The sequence below is a fragment of the Oncorhynchus masou genome, chromosome 12, assembly GCF_036934945.1.
Source record: "Oncorhynchus masou masou isolate Uvic2021 chromosome 12, UVic_Omas_1.1, whole genome shotgun sequence".
In the NCBI taxonomy this organism is placed as follows: domain Eukaryota; kingdom Metazoa; phylum Chordata; class Actinopteri; order Salmoniformes; family Salmonidae; genus Oncorhynchus; species Oncorhynchus masou.
Window position 1 is genome coordinate 60,644,695 of NC_088223.1, and position 21,280 is coordinate 60,665,974.

Consider the following 21,280-nt stretch of genomic DNA (forward strand, 5'->3'; position numbering starts at 1 on the left):
AGTACTAAGAGTACATGTGTCTGTGTGTTGGTGTGCAGACTGCTGAGGTGGACATGGACTCTGACACTCCAGGGACCTCCACAGGACAACAGGTAAGGGAAGGATTCATCTCAAACATGGAATATCCGTTGCTGTTGCAATGACTGGGATTCCTGTTCCCCATTATCTCACTTTTCCAATGTTTTTCTGTATCAACCTAACTGGACACCTTCACGCTCTCCCACTATCAGCGGGCCAATCCCAGTCCTAAGAAGCGTGGGGTGGTGTTAGATGTGCGTGCTTGGCGGGGCCAGTGTCGGGAACTGCTGCGGCGTATGATGGACGGCCCAGACTCTGAGCCCTTCAGACAGCCTGTGGACCTCTTCACCTACCAAGTAAGGCTCCTCCTCCCCTCCTTGTTATCATAATCCTTACCAATTATATAACCCCTCACACACAGAAAGGATAACAGCCTGCTACAGGATTAGTGCCTTAGGATCTGAGTGCTTAACAATCTGACATGTTCCCCCACAGTGACATGTTAAAGCTGGAGTCAGTAATGGTGTAACTGACACGTTTGTCATATAACAACAACAAAGATATTACTTTAAACAATGTTTTTTTCCCCCTTGGAAATCATTGCACATCATTGTATGTGCAATAGAACAGTAGAGTATGTATTACAATTTTTTGCAAGGTGCTGGAGGCTCTACCATTTCATAAACAAAAACAATAAGAAATGGGCTGGGGGCGAAGTTTCTTCTAATGTGGATTCTAACATTAAAGGAAAATTCCACCCAAAAACAATCTTTTGGTATAGTCCATCGTTGATAGTCCCAAAGTGTTTTGCATGTCAGCGATGGCGTTTTATATATACACTGCTCAAAAAAATAAAAGGAACACTAAAATTAACACATCCTAGATCTGAATGAATGAAATATTCTTATTAAATACTTTTTTCTTTACATAGTTGAATGTGCTGACAACAAAATCACACAAAAATGATCAATGGAAATCAAATTTATCAACCCATGGAGGTCTGGATTTGGAGTCACACTTAAAATTAAAGTGGAAAACCACACTACAGGCTGATCCAACTTTGATGTAATGTCCTTAAAACAAGTCAAAATGAGGCTCAGTAGTGTGTGTGACCTCCCGACAACACCTGGGCATGCTCCTGATGAGGTGGCGGATGGTCTCCTGAGGGATCTCCTCCCAGACCTGGACTAAAGCATCCGCCAACTCCTGGACAGTCTGGTGCAACGTGGCGTTGGTGGATGGAGCGAGACATGATGTCCCAGATGTGCTCAATTGGATTCAGGTCTGGGGAACGGGCGGGTCAGTCCAAAGCATCAATGCCTTCCTCTTGCAGGAACTGCTGACACACTCCAGCCACATTAGGTCTAGCATTATCTTGCATTAGGAGGAACCCAGGGCCAACCGCACCAGCATATGGTCTCACAAGGGGTCTGAGGATCTCAACTCGGTACCTAATGGCAGTCAGGCTACTTCTGGCGAGCACATGGAGGTGCGGCCCCCCAAAGAAATGCCACCCCACACCATGACTGACCCACCGCCAAACCGGTCATGCTGGAGGATGTTGCAGGCAGCAGAACGTTCTCCAGGGCGTCTCCAGACTGTCACGTCTGTCACGTGCTCAGTGTGAACTTGCTTTCATCTGTGAAGAGCACAGGGCGCCAGTGGCAAATTTGCCAATCTTGGTGTTCTCTGGCAAATGCCAAACGTCCTGCATAGTGTTGGGCTGTAAGTACAACCCCCACCTGTGGACGTCGGGCCCTCATACCACCCTCATGGAGTCTGTTTCTGACCGTTTGAGCAGACACATGCACATTTGTGGCCTGCTGGAGGTCATTTTGCAGGGCTCTGGCAGTGCCCCTCCTTGCACACAAGCAAAATAAAACCTGCTCCTGGACTAAAAAGCAACGGTGCTTCTCCTCTGAAGATACGATTTACTCCAGGATTAGGCTCAATCTGTGTCTGGGAAACCAGTCCACTGTTTCATTTCCATAAGAGAAACTGAGGGTCTCATCAGTCTGACTAGTGGTTCAGAAGTATTACAAACTACCTGTCCTCAATTCTGAGTTAGTAACTGTCCAGTGAACATGTCACCTTTAAAAGTTAATATCCTGCTAACTGATACCCAAATAATGTTGTTGACTCGTATTTGTGGTCAAACCCCACCTACAACAACTTGTATCTCAAACAGTTGCAAAAATGCTTGCTGTTTCCTCATAGAACATGATGTCATGTTGGCTGAACTGGCCAATCAGTGGTCTACTTGCATTAATATTTTTAATGACCAGTAGATGCCCACATCATTATGTTGTTGGACTGTGCCCACATCATTCCAACACAGAAAATCATATTTTTTAATTAACATCCTTAATCACCATTTTTGGAAGGAAGACTTTCACTCTTATTGTAATTAATTCTAGGCAAATATCAGCCCCCACAGAGAAGCACGAGATTGAACTTCACTCAACTTTGTAGAGTCTTTTCCCCTTAGTTAACACTATCAATGTTTCCCTTTACTGTAGAAATTGTGATCGAATCAATGCAATAATCCACGTTCAATGCAACATACTGAAACAAAACGAACGGAAGCAAGACTTAATATGCAAAACTGTGTAAGCTATTTTGTTGTGGGCAGAACGCATCAGAGTAGGATTCCATTGCATTGACACTCATGACTCAGCCCGTACTCTACACAGGCCAGTGCGCCATAACCACTCAGAACTCAAGTAGGCCTATTTTTACATTTACCACACTTATCCAGAGATACTTAGTGCATTCATCTTAAGATGGCTAGGTGGGACGACCACATATCACGGGCATAGAAACTACATTTTTCCTCAATGTAGTTATTAATAGAGTCAGAGCTGTGCAAGTGCATATTTGGGGGTGTGTGTATGTCGGGGTGAGGAGGAAGATTATTGAAGATACTGTTTGAAAAGGTAGGGTTTCAGATGTTTTGGGAAGATTGGCAGGGACTCTGCTGTCCTAGCTTTAGGGGGAAGCTGGTTCCACCATTGGGGTGCCAGAACAGAGAAGAGCTTGAACTGGGCTGAGCGGGAGCTGCCCTCCCGTAGGGGTGGGAGGGCCAAGAGACCTGAGGTGGCAGAATAAAGGGTTCGAGTTGGGGTGTAGGTTTTGAGCATAGCCTGAAGGTAGGGAGGGGCAATTCCTCTTGCTGTTCCGTAGGTAAGCACCATGGTCTTGTAGTGGATGCGAGCTTTGACTGGAAGCCAGTGGAGTGTGCGGAGGAGTGAGGTGACAACCAGACGGGCTGCAGCGTTCTGGATAAGTTTTAGGGCTTTGATGGCACAAGTGGGGAGCCGAGCCAACAGCGAGTTGCAGTCGTCCAGACGGGAGAGGACAAGTGCCTGGATTGGGACCTGCGCTGCTTCCTGCGTGAGGTGGGGTTGTAATCTATGGATGTTGTAGAGCAGGAGCGCTTGACTGCTTTGATGTTTACAGAGAATGACAGGGTGTTGTCCAGGGTCACGCCAAGGTCCTTTGCACTCTGGGAGGGCAACACAGGAGTTGTCAACCTTGATGGAGATGTCTTTGAGCATGCAGGCCTTCCCGAGGAGCAAGTGCAGTTCCATCTTGTTGAGCTTGAGGTGGTGGGCCGACATCCCGGTTGAGATATCCCAGCAGCATACCACCCTGCATACCACTGCTGGCTTGCTTCTGAAGCTAAGCAGGGTTGGTCCTGGTCAGTTCCTGGATGGGAGAGCAGATGCTGCTGGAAGTGGTGTTGGAGGGCCAGTAGGAGGCACTCTTTCCTCCCCTAAAAAATATCCCAATTCCCCAGGGCAGTGATTGGGGACACTGCCCTGTGTAGGGTGCCGTCTTTCGGATGGGACGTTAAATGGGTGTCCTACTCTCTGGGGTCATTAAAGATCCCATGGCACTTATCGTAAGAGTAGGAGTGTTAACCCCGGTATCCTGGATAAATTCCCAATCTGGCCCTCAAACCATCATGGTCACCTAATAATCCCCAGTTTACAATTGGCTCATTAATCCCCCTCCTCTCCCCTGTAATTATTCCCCAGGTCGTTGCTGCAAATGAGAACGTGTTCTCAGTCAACTTACCTGGTAAAATAACAGATAAATAAAAAATAAAAATATCTGCCAGGCACACGGAGTTGCGTGTTGCCAGCTGGGTGCCGGGGGGGGGGGTAAATGGGTGTCATCCGCATAGCAATGTCAGGAGAGTACGTGGTGCTACACCAGTGCAGACTGATCCTCTCCGCGTCACCTGGTTGGAGCGGCCTGCCACGTAGGATGCAATCCTAAGGGATACAGGTCTATAGTTTTTCACGTCAGATGAGTCGAGTGTTGGTTTCTTGAGGAGGGGAGCAACTCTGGACAATTTAAAGTCGAGGGGGTTGCACCTAGTGGTCAGGGGTGAGTTGATGAAGGAAGTGAGAAGTTCAAGAGATGTCGCAGGATGTCACCTGGAGAGAGCGGGGAGAAGAGGTCAAGGCGTAGGGGTTGTTCTGTGTGAGTAAGACCAGTGGACTCAATAGGCTGAGTGAATGAGTAGAGAATGTCGTCAACCTTTTTTCAAAGTGGTTGACAAAGTCATCCGCAGAGAGGGTGGAAAAGAGTTTCCTAGGTTTAGTCAGAAGCTTGGAATTTTGTGGTAGAAAGTGACTTTAGCAGCAGATACAGAGGGAAGGAGTGAAAGGATGATAGTTTTTGCTCAGCTGCCCGTAGCTCTGTTCTGTAAGCTCGCAATGAGTCACTCAGCCACAGAGCAGGATGGGAGAGCTGTCTTGGAAGAAAGGGGACAGTGCGAGTCATATGATGCGGAAAGGGAGGAGAGGCAGAATCAGAAGGGAGATATGATGGGAGAGAGCGAAGATTGAGACGGCGCATGACCCTCTGGTTAGGGGCTAAGTGGGTAGGGTTGGAGAAGAGGGAGACAGAAAAAGGAAACAGTAGTGATCAGAGACCTGGAGGGGGGTTGCAGTGAGATTAGTAGGCAAACAGCCTCTAGTAAAGGTGAGGTTGAGTATATTACCTGCCTTGTGAGTTGGAGTTGATTGGGGAAGGGTGAGGTCAAGAGGCAAGGAGGTGAATGAGAGTTGGAAAGAAAATAAGGGCAGACGTCAGGGGGTTGAAGTCGCCATGTACAAAGAGTGGTGAGCCATCGTCCAGTGACGGCATGCAATTCAAATGAGGAGCTGGACAGGTGAGAGAGAAAAGAGAATCTCCACTTAAGATAAATGAGTAGACCTGTGCCACCACCGCAACGACCAGATGCTCTTGGACAATGAGAGAAAACAGTCAGATGATGAGAGCTGCTGGAGTAGCAGTGTTCTCTGGGGTGATCCATGGCGCCCATCAGGGCCAAAAAGTAAAGGGACTGAAGAGCAGCATAGGCTGAGATGAACTCTGTGTTCTTGACCGCAGTTCCAAACGACCTGGAATTCCACATGGGTTGTGCTCACCTCCCTGTACTAATTGCTGATTGCCTAGGAGAACAATTATACTTATCACTCCTGGAGAAATCAGGACTCCTGTAGCTATATGCAAATATACCATTGCCATATATAGATCTGTGCCATTCACTTTGAACTGGACTGTGTTTACAGCATGACCGGTCTTGAGTAGGTGCGCCTGTTTTGAGATCAAAGTGAGGGCTGCATGTAGCCAAATTGTGCACATTTGTTCATATCCTTTGCTAGTTAGTGAGTTATTAGCCCAGTTCTATATAATTTGTAGTCAGCAATGGGGGAGTGATTGCTTCCTACAAGAGCACAAAATGTGTACATTTCTACATCTTTGAAAAGTGAGTCAGGTAAAGAGCATTTTCTTGTCTTAAAGGGGCAGTGTTGTATTTTGAGACCGGTAGCCAATAGGCAGAGGCTAACATAATTTGTCTTATTCTCTGTAATAATGGTATGGGAATAATAATGCATTTTATTTTGTAAAGTGGTTTCTTACATCAAACAACACAACGTTTTCAGTCACCTTGTCCGAAGGACAAGTGGATTAACAGGTTAACGTCAAGCCTTGCATATTTTTTTCCCTAAAATCTCATGGAATGTAGGCCTACATTGAACACCAGACATTGGATGCTACTGTAGGCTGAATGATAGAACAGCTAGCCGGAAAAAAATAACTTGGGTGAACATTGCTTATAGGTCATATTTCATAGAAATCTGGAAACACTGGACAGTTACTTTGTGGTTTCAGATGTCCTAAACACTGCACTTTCTCCCTCCTCTCCAAGGATTATCGAGACATCATAGACACTCCCATGGACCTGGGGACTGTAACAGAGACTCTGATCATCGGGAACTACGAGAACCCCATGGAGTTTGCCAAAGATGTCCGCCTAATTTTCAGCAACTCCAAGGCCTACACGCCCAACAAGAAGTCACAGGTTAGTGTACTGATTCTGACAAGATTTTCAGTGAGGATACATTTTTTGGGTTGCACCTCAACTAACGTTGATTGGATGAGTGCCCTTGAGTTCTTTACAAGATTCAAGGGGGGAAAGAAATGCGGTGGGTCAACTATATCTCAACAATTTATAACCCTGACCCTTATACAGTGCCTTCAGAAAGTATTCACACCCCTTAACTTTTTCCACATGTTTTTGTTACAGCCTGAATTTAAATTGATACAATTGAGATGTCACTGGCCTACACACAATACCCCATAATGTCAAAGTAGAATTAGGTTTTTATACATTTTTACAAACTAATTAAAAATGAAAAGATGAAATGTCTTGAGTCAATAAGCATTCAACACTTTTGCATCGCAGTGCTAGCTGTGCCACTAGAGATTCTGGGTTCGATTCCAGGCTCTGTTGCAGCTGGCCGCGACCGGGAGACCCATGGGGCGCAAACAATTGGTCCAGCATCTTCAAGGTTAAGGGAGGGGTTGGCCGGCAGGGATATTCTTGTTCCATCGCGCACTGCGACTCCGGTGGCGGGCCTGGGAGCAGTGCACGCTGACACGGTCACCAGGTGCGCTGTGTTTTCTCTGACACATTGGTGCGGCTGGCTTCCAGGTTAAGGGACGCACGGCTCTCGCCCTTCACCTCTCCCGAGTCCGTACGGGAGTTGCAGCGACGAGACTGTAACTACCAATTGGATGCCACGAAATTGGGGAGAAAACGGGGGTAATTAAAAATGTATTAAATAACAAAATAAATAAAAGCTTTTTTTTTCTTTATTTAAAAAAAAAAAGAAGTATTATTTAACCCCTTTTGTTATGGCTGAACCAGACTTGTGGAGGTCTACATTTTGTTTTCTGAGGTCTTGGCTGATTTCTTTAGATTTCCCCATGATGGCAAGCAAAGAGGCACTGAGTTTGAAGGTAGGCCTTGAAATACATCCACAGGTACACCTCCAATTGACTCATTATGTCAATTAGCCTATCGGAAGCTTCTAAAGCCACAATCATTTTCTGGAAATTCCTCATGCTTTTCAAAGGCACCGTCAACTTAGTGTATGTAAACTTCTGACTCACTGGAATTGTGATACTGTGAAATAAGTGAAATAGTCTGTCTGTAAACAATTGTTGGAAAAATGACTTGTGTCATGCACAAAGGAGATGTCCTAACCGACTTGCCAAAACTATGGTTTGTTAACAAGAAACTTGTGGTTGATTAACAAGTTTTAATGACTCCATCCTAAGTGTATGTAAACTTCCGACTTCAACTGTACATACTCAGAAAGGTGATTCTGACATGTATTGACTCAGGGGTGTGAATACTTATGTAAATTAGATTCCTGCATTTCCTTTTCAATACATTTGCAAAATTTCTCAAAACATGTATTTGCTTTGTCATCATGGGGTATTGTGTATAGAATTTTGAATTCAGGCTGTAACAAAATGTGGAATAATTAATACTTTCTGAAGGCACAATGTTTTTTGTGCGAGAATGGTATTTTTGATCTTCATTGTTTCATCTCCAGATCTACACCATGACCCTGAGCCTATCAGCCTTCTTTGAAAGACAAATCATCTCCATCATCTCGGATTACAAGTCTGCAGTCCAGAACCAGCGGAGGAAGAGTCGCCAGAGTGTCAGCTACAGGAAGAGACTGCACAGCGGAGGCAGCTCCCCTCCCACCAGCCGACCCTCCAGGTACTGGCCTGGCTGGAACCCTTCTCTACAACTCTTAAATCCACTGCAATAACCCCAACTATTATGTTCCACTCCTTGTAGGATCTATTCAGATTCCACCTAAAACACTATGTCTTGGTGTCTCTTTAACTCTAGTCCTAAAGGGAAGCATAAGTCAAGGAAGAAACCAACACCAAAAGAATTACAGACCTCATCCAAGAAGCGGCCTCGCAGGCCATCTCAAGGTAACACTCTTGTCGTGAGTGTATGTTTGTGTCGCTGTGTGGCGGAATGTGTTTTAGAGAAGTGTGAACTGTGGGTTGGGTGGTTACGTGACGTGCTGCTGTTGTTGCAATGTCAGAGACGAGCAGTGTGATGGTGGATGAGGACAGCCAACCCTCATCATCGTCTAACTCCGGGACAGGAAGCCACAGTGGGGGTCCAGGGGCCGACCGTGTCACCCGCAGCCAAACCACTCCCGTCAAGAACTCCGGTATTACTACACAGGGTAACCAACTCCAGCAGGCAGTGGATCAATAGTCCTTCATAGAGCTGTTTCACCACGCTATCTAGACAAATGTATGATTTTGCCAACTGCTTGAATGTTTGGAGTCAGCCTGGTTAAATCGCTGCTGTTAATGACATCATTACTATGTTTTCACTGCTGCCAAAATCACACAATTAGAAAGGGTTATCATGTAAGTCTACTTGGCAGCAGTTACTGGAGGCTACTTTAGTAGGTGTTGCCGTGCTATGTTTAACAGGGAGGCGTTGTGTGCCCCTCTCTCTCTCTCCCCCCCAGAGGGTAACAGACCTCTCACTAACGGCACCAGACAGAGCCACAGGAGACGAGTGCTGCAGGAGGAAGAGGGAGAGGGATCTGGAGGATCTAATAGCTCATCTTCGTCTTCCTCGTCTTCCTCATCATCATCCTCCTCTTCATCAGACAGTGAGTCGGACAGTGAGTCGGAGGTTGGAAAGTTTGTGGACGGGGGAGATCACGACTACAGCAAAGCTCCCCGCTTAAAAACGGGCCACAAAGTAAAGGGCAAGATGGCCGTCTCTGGGAAAAGGATGCTGGAAGAAGAGGAGGCTCCAGAAAGAGCCAAGAGAGCACGAGTCCAGGCAGAGGAGCAGGAAGAGGAGGATGAAGACGAACAAGGTGAAGATGAGGAGGAGGAAGAGGGGGAGCAGCCACCGCAGCAAGAGGAAGGGGGGGAGCCTGAGGACGAAGAGGAGGAGCCAGAGGACGAAGAGGAGCCTGAGGAAATGGAGGAATCAGAAGAGGAGGAGGACTCAGAGCAGGGTGAGGGTGGGGCAGAGGGCGGTCAGAAAAGCAGCAGTCGCAGTAAGTCTGGTCAGGTGAACACTCGGAACCAGGGCCGCAGGACAGTGTTGTACAACGACGAGTCAGATGATGAGTCAGGGACCGCAGAGGACCCACTCAACCTAGGCATGTCCCGCTCAGGACGGCTACGCCGCATGACTGAAAAGGCCCGGGTCAGCCACCTTATGGGCTGGAACCACTGACTCACACAACCCCCTCAAACCACCTTAAACTGGGCCTTCTACCAACCACCTATCTACCTTACCCACCAGGCGTGAGACTGGAGACTGTACAATTGACTAAATTAATACTTCAGGGATTTTGCTTTAATTTTTTTATTGATTTTTGTATCATTTTGCTTTGTGTACGAGACTGTTTACGACTCTACTGGCAGTGGTGCTCCTTATCTTGCCAAGGAATCTCCCTCCCTGGTCTTCAAAGCTACTCATCAACATGGACCCACAAGTCAACTCACTCACCTCCGCCTTACTTACTGCTCTCCTGGGCCTTAAAGACTCCCCTTACTCCTCTTCTTCTATCAACTCATAACTCTTCTCCTTCTCATCCTCAGTTTTCCTCCCCCATCTTTCTCTTACCCTCCTTCTCACCTCTGATCTTCCTGATCATACAGCAACAAAGGTTCAAGAGATGCCAAAAACTGGTGCTCATATGTTATAGCTCAAGGAGACTAAGCTCTGCTGTCCTCTACATCTGGATGACAGACAGACTGATGCACCCTTTCCTTCTCTCTGTTTGTGTTCTGTCTGAACAGTACAGTACATCTCTCCCTAAATTACCCTCTTCCACATGACCCCCTCTCAGTGTTGGGTTGTCTGATTGACGCTAACCCTCCCACTATGCTTCATCCTCCCCAACCCCCATCCTTCACTTTGGGAGGTCAACTCTGGTGTGCTCATTCACCGCATTAATTAATCTATTTTTAGGCATCCAGGCTAGGTCTTAGAGGACTGCTGTGTCTGTGGGTTTTAATTCTCAGACTATCTTTGCGTGGGAACGTATTGATTCTAATTAGTTGAGGTGGTGACTTCTTTCATCATTAATTATGTCTACTAATAAAATGATGCATGCCTACAGTACAATGTTCTGCCATTGAATCAAAGGCAGACCTCCTTAGTTAACTCCTGGGCCACTGAATGTTTTCAATGCTATATCCCCCGTAATCCTTATCAATTCTGTAGAGTTTGTATATTTGCACATACAATAGGTTAAGAGGCTTTGCCGTATCCTCTTCCTGTAGCGTGTGGTTGAGTGATGTCTAGTGTGGTAGCTAGTGTAGTGAACGTGTGGGTAATTGGAAAGGAGAAATGCAAAGCGATTGTATAAGGGTCTACCATTGAGTTCTATTTCTGTTGGTCGGAACATACTTTCATTGATCTAAATCAAATGCACACATTAATTTATAACTTCCAGGGCACTGTCCTTCAACCCAGCATGTTCAAACAAACCAAAGTGCATCATGGTACTTTGGGGAGAGGCTCGCCCATAGCCACCACTCACTTCCACCTCATACTGAAAAGGACATTTTTTTTACTACAGAAATATTTATATTTTTTCACTGTATTATACACTTTGCAATTATTCCTTAGCTAATATTAATGATGGTGAAATGTTTGCACATGTATCTATTGTATGTGGCAGCTGAATTTGAGATTGCTTTTGTTGGGCTGAGTATGCTATCCTGCCCTCTGATTTTACACCTAATCACAATATTGGATGACCAGACAAGCCACAAAGAGCAAAGAACAGATTTCGCTCCATGCAGTTCTAAACAACGAAGGACTTTTTATTTGTGTGTACAAAGCGCAGATAAATTGTGCCAATAATATTCAACACATTTGCATACAAATACACCTTTTCTGGGCTGTTCTGTGATATTGTTTTGTTGTGAGCATTATTGAACCAGAGGGTTGTGTTTGCTTGGTCAAAGGTCGGAGGGTCCGACACAGCTGAGCCACTTGGCAACGTTGCCTAAGAAACAGAAACCAAGGCTACAGACAGCGAGGTTCTCTTCACTCCTTCGACTTCCTAACATAAGGTGCTCTGTGTGTGTCATACGCTAAGTGTTCCAGGACTCAGCCCTCCTGTGCTCCCCATGCCCCCAGGATCCACCCGGCTCCACTACCCCATGAATCAGCCTACTACACTGGTTTAGGGTCTCTGAAATACCCCTTAGGTGTCATCTGATGGGCCATGCTACTGCTAGTCATGTTGCCACACTAGGGAAAGAGATGGGACTGCAAAATCAATCAAGGTTTTCGTTAGTTAATCGTGAGACAGCAGTAACTGTCGTCTGCAAACTGTGGGTATAGTTTGAAAACACATCACTTGGGCCAATGGATAAATCCCTACTCAATAATTTGTGAACATGTTCTCTTAATATAATAGATGGTAAATGGACTTGCCTTTAAGCAGCAGATTAGTAGTTTCTGAATCCAGCAATGATGACATTCTAGGTGTAATAATAAACGTGACTTTTTTTCTACACAATATTTTTGATTGTGTGTTTTGTTTTTTAAATAAAGGAGCAACATAGATTTTCTCCCAACTTGGTGCCCCTGGTATTTGGCTCATTCTGTCACATTCTCTAAACACAATACAAACATGCCCACTTTAATCACATGAAACATAAAACATGATATGGTGGGGAGAACAATTATTTGATACACACCCCCGAATTTGCAGGTTTTCCTACTTACAAAGCATGTAGAGGTCTAATTTTTTATCATAGGTACACTTCAACTGAGAGATGGAATCTAAAACAAAAATCCAGAAAATCACGTATGATTTTTAAGTAATTAATTTGCATTTTATGCCTCCCGGATGGCGCAGTGGTTAAGGGCGCTGTACTGCAGCGCCAGCTGTGCCATCAGAGACTCTGGGTTCGCGCCCAGACTCTGTCGTAACCGGCCGTGACTGGGAGGTCCGTGGGGAGACGCACAATTGGCCTAGCATCGTCCGGTTTAGGGAGGGCTTGGTCGGTAGGGATGTCCTTGTCTCATCGCGCACCAGCGACTCCTGTGGCGGGACGGGCGCAGTGCGCGCTAACCAAGGTTGCCAGGTACACAGTGTTTCCTCCGGCACATTGGGTTGGATGTGCGCTGTGTTAAGAAGCAGTGCGGCTGGTTGGGTTGTGTATCGGAGGACGCATGACTTTCAACTTTCGTCTCTCCCGAGCCCGTACGGGAGTTGTAGAGATAAGACAAGATAGTAGCTACTACAACAATTGGATACCACGAAATTGGGGAGAAAAAGGGGTAAAAAAAAATGCATTTTATTGCATGACATAAGTATTTGATACATCAGAAAAGCATACAGACCTTCTCCAGATCCTTCAGGTTTTGGGGCTGTCGCTGGGCAATACAGGCTTTCAGCTCCCTCCAAAGATGTTCTATTGGGTTCAGGTCTGGAGACTGGCTAGGCCACTCCAGGACCTTGAGATGCTTCTTATGGCGCCACTCCTTAGTTGCCCTGGTTGTGTGTTTTGGGTCGTCATGCTGGAAGACCCAGCCACGACCCATCTTCAATGCTCTTACTGAGGGAAGGAGGTTGTTGGCCAAGATCCCGCGATACATGGCCCCATCCATCCTGCCCTCAATACGGTGCAGTCGTCCTGTCCCCTTTGCAGAAAAGCATCACCAAAGAATGATGTTTCCACTTCCATGCTTCATGTTTGGGATGGTGTTCTTGGGGTTGTACTCATCCTTCTTCCTCCAAACACGGCGAGTGGGGTTTAGACCAAAATGCTCTATTTTTGTCTCATCAGACCACATGACCTTCTCCCATTCCTCCTCTGGATCATCCAGATGGTCATTGGCAAACTTCAGACGGGCCTGGACATGTGCCTTGAGCAGGGGGACCTTGCGTGCGCTGCAGGATTTGAATCCATAACGGCGTAGTCATTGACCAGGTCCTGCCGTGTAGTTCTGGGCTGATCCCTCACCTTCAACATGATCATTAATGCACCACGAGGTGAGATCTTGCATGGAGCCCCAGACCGAGGGTGATTTGACCGTCATCTTGAACTTTTTCTAATAATTGCGCCAACAGTTGTTGCCTTCTCACCAAGCTGCTTGCCTATTGACCTGTAGCCCATCCCAGCCTTGTACAGGTCTACAATTTTATCCCTGATGTCCTTACACAGCTCTCTGGTCTTGGCCATTGTGGAGAGGTTGGAGTCTGTTTGATTGAGTGTGTGCACAGGTGTCTTTTATACAGGTAATGAGTTCAAACAGGTGCAGTTAATACAGGTAATGAGTGGAGAACAGGAGGGCTTCTTAAAGAAAAACTAACAGGTCTGTGAGAGCCAGAATTCTTGCTGGTTGGTAGGTGATCAAATACTTATGTCATGCAAATGAATTACTTACAAATCAGACTGATTTTCTGGATTTTTGTTTTAGATTCCGTCTCTCACAGTTGAAGTGTACCTATGATAAAAAAAATTACAGACCTCTACATGCTTTGTAAGTAGGAAAACCTGCAGTGTATCAAATACTTTCTCCCCACTGTATATAATGTTATGTCACTACTCATGGCAAAATGGTACTGTGAATTCACACTTCCTCTATGTGTTCCAGCCATTTTCTCCTGTACCTCATTTGTTTTCCCAGGCCCCATGCTGTTGACGTGTTATTGTTTGAGTCATCACGGCAGGATTTTCACATCCTGCCAGTCAACACACTTGGCACAAGCTGAGCTGCCACTCTTCACCAGGCCCTGTGTATTCCACAATAGCCACTCTTGTCTGGCTGTTTAAAACCCATCCCTGGCTTGGTGAGTCATCTCTGGCTGCCCCCTCAAAGAGCCATGATGATGAGTCATAAAGATGCACCATGGGCCATATCTCTGCAGTGATGTCAGTCCCACCCCGCCTCTGCCCCTGACTACCCCACACCACTGCCCCACAGTTACCTGCTCTATCTCAGAGAGAGTGAGGAGGAGGAGGAGTAGCAGCCTATGTGTTGGATAGGGTATGGAAGCTAAGAGGAGAGTGGACAAGTCTGGTGGTATGGTTGGTTGGTTTTCAGCCAGTTAGCCTTGTGATGGAGGTACCTCCACTAGATAATGCACTGAAGACTGGAGAGATGAGTCAGACACTCAGCTAGCAACAATACTTAACACTCCTCTGACGCATGGCGCTTCAGCACGCCCAGAAAGACTGCAGTGATGTTGAGGGTCTCTGGATGGAAACAGGCAAATGTATCAATTTGCACTGTTATAAAACTGTAAAAAATAAAAAAATTTTTACGTGTGTTACTTCCTTTGGAATGCTGAAGTCACCTCCTGTCAGAAAGCCATGATAATTACATTCAGCATCAGCCAGATACTTTTCACTCCAGTGCAATCAGCATCACTGTCTAGAGGCTGTATGCAAGTAATCTGAGGATGTTTAAATGTATGAGGTTTATTATCAAAATGACCATACAAATTGAGCAAATATTTGAATATGAATGGGGATACAGAGATCATGAAAATGCATGATGTTTCTCTACCGATACATGACAGTAGCTCCAGATAAAGTTCAGATAATGAGACAAAATGATTATACCTAAAGAATCCCAACATAGATTACTGTATTACAATTTACAATCAACGCTATGGTTTATGAGAAGTACCAGATTACTGCACAGTTACATTTACATTAGACTTTCATCTATATTGAATTGGTGAATCACACATACATCCGATACATCTATAGTTCACTAATTAACAACAAGGTTTGCGTACGTTTACATTGTGCTTCAGATTCAATAGCCCGTCAGGGTAACTCACCTACCGCCACACCTGTGCTGAAAATACATTTTGTATTTTTTTTTTTTTTTTACATATGACCTCTTGGGTGTCTTTTACAATGAAATGGCACACAGAAATAAGTAACTGTGAATCTATGTTTGGTGTGAGTGTCATTCTGTCTCACAGTTACAACTTAGATCTCTAAATCTTACTTCTAAATACTACCACATAACGAAACTGAGGGGTGATAGTTTAAAACACTTTGGAATCTGTCTTATCTTAACAACCCTGATTTCGCCCTGATAAATTCATGTAGTCACTCATTAGACACTCAAACATTTACCAAGGATGCAGTCAGACATTAACAGCCAGAAAACAAATCAATATGTACTCTACGCCACATTTTCCCAAGACCTAAGCACAGCTGATGATGTCATATCAAGATTTGTGATGTTACAATACAATATTAAAGGTAGATTCAGCGATATGACAGCATAGTGGGGAAAGCGCGAGGCTCAACTTCTCTGGTTTTTCAGTGCCCTGGCTACAATGCTGTGAACAGCTTAAAGCAAACCTGTGCAGATACTGTGTGTGACTGGTCTTGCATCTCAATTATTATTTGGGGACAATGTTTTAAATTGAACCTTTATTTAAATAGGCAAGTCAGTTAAGAACAAATTCTTATTTACAATGACGGCCTACCAGGGAACAATGGGTTAACTGTCTTGTTCAGGGGCAGAACGACAGATTTCTACCTTGTCAACTCAGGGAATCGATCCAGCAACCTTTCAGTTACTGGCCCAACGCTCTAACCACTAGGCTACCTGCTGTCCCTGTGGTGTTGCTCGTGGCAATGTCATTTTGCTGAGTCTACCTTTAAACACAAGTGTGATCACTTCAAGAAAGCTCATTCACTTACATTCGTGAAGAACAACTCATCAGATTCTCTAAAACACAGTGCAGTTTTTTGGCTTGATCAGATACTGTCTAATTTCAACATAATGTCTTGTGATTTTTGTCTAAATCAACTATGGTATGTCTAATTATTTTAAAGTGTTTATAACTTCATCCACTGCAGCATACTTGCCCGTCCTCTACCTCACTATAGTATATGATAAGAAACGTTCAGTCAACTGTTCATACAGTATTTCTGTCATGTTTGAACAACTTTGTCATTAATTGACAGTACAGGATCCCCGCGTCACAGGAAGGTAACAAAGACAAAGCCTAGCCTGCTGCTGCAGCTGAAACAGCCACGTAAACTGTCATTTCCTTCTGTGACATTTTCCCTTGCAGCTTGCTCTCAGTGAGTAATCAGCTATTCTCTCTCCCAATCAAAACATTTTTCATTTGAAAAGAGTGACGTGGTGGCCTTTATCCAAAGATAAAGCTCCAACTCTCCCCATTTTGTGTCCGCTGTCTCACGTCATAGGCAGCGTCTTTTCAAAGCATTGAACAAATTGCGCTCATGCCTCTTCTTTTTAAAATCAATTTTGTGCCTCTGGTTACAGAGTAGAACCATATAGAATGCAGCCCGCATGCTCTCCCCCACTCACATGCTGGGGCTACACCAGGCCGGTCTGCATGTGGACATGTAAAGGGTAGGGGTGGTAAAGCAGAGGTGGCTGTGCTGCCTGGGGAATGTAGTAGCTGCTGAATATGGGGTCAGCCATGTATGGCGCAGGCTGGTAGAAGCAGGTGACGTTGGCAGTGTTGGGGATGGCGTTCTGTTCCCCCAGTACCCTCAGGGCCAAGACAGTGATCATATTGAGTGTCTGTCTCCTCTCATGTCCCATCAAACACACTGTACTCTCATCTATCACCCGACGCAAGGTCATCAGATAGTCATACTTGCTAGTCTCCTCGTCGCCAACAAAGTGGCAGCGCAGGTAGGCCTCGATCTTGCGCTGCTGCTCGCTAACGTCAGGAAAGTCAATAAAGAAGCGGGAGCACATGTAGCGCTCTAGGGACTTGATCTCTGTCTCGCTGGCTGGCCTGAAGTTCCTCACCAGCAGGTCACTATACTTCAGAAGCCCACCTCCTCTGATCTCCTCTGGGTTATGGGTGGCAATCAGTCGGAAACGCAGATGATCCATGGCTTGCTCAAAGTCCCCGTACATGCACTCTGCTACCACAGTGATGCTGGCCTTGTCCCTTGGGGCCGAACTTGCCCCTGCCCGTGGACAGACCGTGGTTGTCTCTAGTGGCGCAAGTTCCTGAGTAGCAGCAGGTTCAGTCTCTGGGACTTGGTTCCCTGTTGTTTGAAGGGACAATGATTCCTCAGACGCTTCTGAGTCTGGAGGCTTTTTTGAATATTTCACCCTGACTATTTGTTCTACGGTACGGGGTGAGATGTTTTTATCCTGGGAAGAAACGGCTGGAGTAAGGTGGTCTGTGAATGTTTTAGTGCCCTCTGAGTTCCTCTGTCTGGACCCTGAGGAGGATGAATAATGGCATTGATCAGTGTCTAATAAAGAGTGATTTGGTTGAGGTGTTGGAAGTATTTCTATAGGCTCAAACAGCTGTGTTGTCAGATCTGACAAATCTTTTAACAAAGACCATTTTTCAGGGAGTGATGAGATGCTGCTCATCTTCCGTGACATCTTCCTTGGTGGTTTAGGTGAGGGGCAATAGTCAGGGACAATTCCCTGGGATGTGTTACAGGTTTTCTTGGCTGGCGGAGGGAATAAATTTTCAAGATGTACGTTTTGTGTGACAGCAGTGCAGGCTTGGGATGTGGATTGAGGCATCACGTGAAGTTGCTCTTGCACTGAGTTCTCTGTGAGCAACACTGGGGATGGCTTGATGTCTTTTGACTCCGAGATCAGTGACTCCTCTATGTTACTTTGAGGGTTTACAGATATATTTGACACCAGAGGTTCCATCACGTCTGGCAATATTTTGGAGGAGGATATAAGTGAGGGATAATCTGTATTCTGAACAAATGGCATTTTTTCCTCTACTCTTATCTCGAGTACTGTATCAACCTTTACCACCCCCTCCTCTTCTACCTCTTCCTCATTCTCCAGAGTCCCCAGGTCTAGCTCTGCTCTCTCTATCTCAAACACTTCCAGTGGCTCTTGTTTTCCAGTTGCATGCACATTCATTGGATGCGATGATTCTTCCTCTTGAACAACAACCTGTTCACTGTGGCACGGACTGTCAGCGAAGCGAGTCATCATTGGATCTTTGTCTTTATCCTCTTTTAGATTCTCAGAGGTGGAAGAATACTGGGGTACCATTATGGCTTTCTCTGCCCCTCTATCTGGATGTAACACAATGCCATTGTGTGACTCCAATCCCTCACACTGAATTTCTTGCCTCCTCTCAGTCTCCCAGTATGACTCCAGCATACGGTCCAATATAATCTGGAAGGAGTCCACACTGAACTCAAACTGGCGTCGCAGGGAACTTACAAACCTGAGCCCCACTGTTTTACCCCTGTTATTGGACAGTGAGATAAGGCTCCAGCGGTCGTGCTCATTGAAGACCTTGACCATCTTCTGCACATAGGCCTCCTTCATGGTGAGGCAGGTGATCTTGCGTCTGTTAACCCCACGGGGAAGGAGGTCACGCAGGCTGCCCAGCACCACCTCCTTGATGACCTGGAAGTCCTCCTGTCTGGGCAGCTCCACTCCAAAGATGATGTCCAGGTCTCTGTAGCCCGTGCCGTTGTCCCTGACCATCACATGGCTGGCGGTGGAACCATTGAGGCGGATGTCCCTGACCCTGATCTCCCTCTCCAACAGCCGGTCCTTCACTACATGGATGATGTCCTTGGGTCTCACCTCCAGGGTGGGGAAGTTCCCTCTGCCGTGGATGGGGATCACCTCTGTCAACACCTGGTCCAGAGTCTGGACTTGCTCCAGAGTCAAGTTGTGGAATCTTCTATCCATTTGGAGATCAATTATCTTGGGTTTAACTGCAAAAGGAGACAATATTGTATTTGGAAGAAGCTGGGTAATTTCATGCAACAAAATGTGTGTTCAATGGGAAACATTCTGTGTTTTATGACAAGGGAAGAAACACTACTAAGTAATTCATAGTATCATTCATTCACATTGAGTTCATGGGTGTCTGAAACACAAGAGACACCAAAGGCGCAGATTGCACAATTAAAAACAAAAAAATATGTGTTGTTACTACTAAGCATAAGAGCAGTACACACACAAAGATACACACAACACATGCACACAGGGGGGTGGAAGATGTCAAATAAAATATTCAACAGGAAGGTGACCAGCTTGGAACTTTCTCTTAGAGGATAAGTAATATGACTGAGCATACCTTGACCTTGTTTGCACTTGATCCTGTGATTTGAGGTTATAATGGTTTTATTGTCAACTTAGTAATTGATAAATGAACTCATTATTGAATAATACTCTTGTGTATAAACAAATCAATAAGGCTATGTAAACATTTTAAGAAGATATCCCACAAATCAGGTTAGCTTACTTTTACAGATTTAACTTGAACAGTGGTGGGAGGTCAACACTTGGGGTATGTATAGTCTACTTTCCCTCATGTTCCAAAAGTTTGCACGGACAGTTCTTATGGAATCCATCATGTACTAGAATAATAGTCGCATGCTGCAGAATTTTGGTCTCATATGCAACCCCATCTCGCCCGCCCGCCCGCCCGCCTGCTCCCACTCTTTAGATAAGACCGTATGAGTCATACAGTCACTGAATAAAGCACCTCTCGCTGCGTCTTCTCTTGGATTTTCTGCATGCGTGTAAAAGAAACAATCGCCACTTCTCACATATTCACAATTTCTCGTTGCTGTATATTTGAGACATTTGCTTTACAAATATTGTATAAAGGCTAAAGCCGGGAGTGTTGTTCCTGATAAACAGATTCGATCTAGTAAAAAATGGTGTAGGCTAGCCTATCAATCAGTTTTCTTTGAGTTTTTATCTTATTTTACAGTCATTTTTAGCCTATACTCATCGAAATGATAATGCATGTGCACAGTCTATGCAATTTACCAAAATAATATTTACAAAGCCGTTATTAGTCTAGCAAACACTCACAGACCACGTAGGCTATATAAAAATTATTAACAACACATATTTTATTAAACAGAAACTAATAAAATTGCCTATTTAAAATAAAAAAATAAAACATGTTGAATTTAGCCTACACCTATTCTTCCACGTCTTCATCTGATGCAATATTGTAAGGTATAATTTACACACTGGCCAACACTGTTTGCTATTGTTTAATCAATCCGTGAGCAATGCATTTCATTAGCCTACCAAATGTGCATTTGATTGATATTGACATAAAGAAATAATAAAGCACAAACCTTATGCATTTCGAAATGATTCCTGTATCAAATGTAGCATGACAATGATCATACAATTAAATAATATACTTTAGCCTACTCACCTGACTGCTGAGGAAAGGGTAGAACTTAGCCAAAGTATAGTAAGCAAAACAACAATAAGTGATATCCAACAGGTTAAATTGGGATTTCCGACCCGTAGACACCGTGCACAATGCGCTATTATCTTTAGAAGATGTAGGTTCGTTCTTGATCGCTGTCCAACCCAACACGACAGTGGCGCTTAAGGAAACAAACTGAAGTTCTACAGCGCACTGTTTTCTCTCAGCTGCGAGCGTAGTCTAGTTTCCATGGCAATCTGGCGTCACGACTTTAAGGTAACTCACGAAGCTCTGTTTGTTCATTATGGGATTATCTATCTATCAGATATCTACACAATGTATACAGAAGTATATGGACACGCTTCAAATTAGTGGATTTGGCTATATCAGCCACACTTTGCTGACAGGTATGTAAAATCGAGCACACAGCCATGCAATCTCCATAGACAAACATTGGCAGTAGAATGGCCTTACTGAAGAGCTCAGTGAGTGACTTTCAATGTGGTACCGTCATACAATGCCACCTTTCCAACAAGTTAGTTTGTCAAATTTCTGCCCTGCTAGAGCAGCCCCGGTCAACTGTAAGTGCCTGTTATTGTGAAGTGGATGCTTCTAGGAGCAACAAACAGTGCTGAAGCATGTAGCGTGTAAAAATGATCTGTCCTCGGATGCAACACTCACTACTGAGTTCCAAACTGGCTCTGGAAGCAATGTCAGCA

At 45.1% G+C, this 21,280-nt stretch overlaps 2 protein-coding genes across 3 annotated transcripts in view; one reads left to right on the top strand and one right to left on the bottom strand.

Moving 5' to 3' along the window:
- LOC135550539 (bromodomain and WD repeat-containing protein 3-like) overlaps positions 1 to 11,988 on the top strand; it is a 31,363-nt gene extending 19,375 nt beyond the window's left edge. For both annotated transcript variants that reach the window (XM_064981461.1, XM_064981462.1), the window contains exons 34-40: positions 39 to 92; positions 231 to 374; positions 6,248 to 6,400; positions 7,944 to 8,116; positions 8,252 to 8,340; positions 8,457 to 8,588; positions 8,898 to 11,988. In XM_064981461.1, coding sequence (XP_064837533.1) covers positions 39 to 92; positions 231 to 374; positions 6,248 to 6,400; positions 7,944 to 8,116; positions 8,252 to 8,340; positions 8,457 to 8,588; positions 8,898 to 9,625 — 1,473 coding nt within the window. In that variant the 3' untranslated portion in view covers positions 9,626 to 11,988. The remainder of the gene's footprint in view (positions 1 to 38; positions 93 to 230; positions 375 to 6,247; positions 6,401 to 7,943; positions 8,117 to 8,251; positions 8,341 to 8,456; positions 8,589 to 8,897) is intronic.
- A 3,252-nt stretch (positions 11,989 to 15,240) lies between these two features.
- Positions 15,241 to 20,770, bottom strand: LOC135550541 (uncharacterized). The gene is made up of 2 exons (XM_064981463.1): positions 20,565 to 20,770; positions 15,241 to 19,095 (listed from the first exon to the last, which is right to left on the bottom strand). The coding sequence occupies exon 2, from the start codon at positions 19,067 to 19,069 to the stop codon at positions 16,739 to 16,741; it is 2,331 nt and encodes a 776-aa protein (XP_064837535.1). The 5' UTR covers positions 19,070 to 19,095; positions 20,565 to 20,770; the 3' UTR covers positions 15,241 to 16,738.
- Between the last annotated feature and the right edge of the window lie 510 nt (positions 20,771 to 21,280).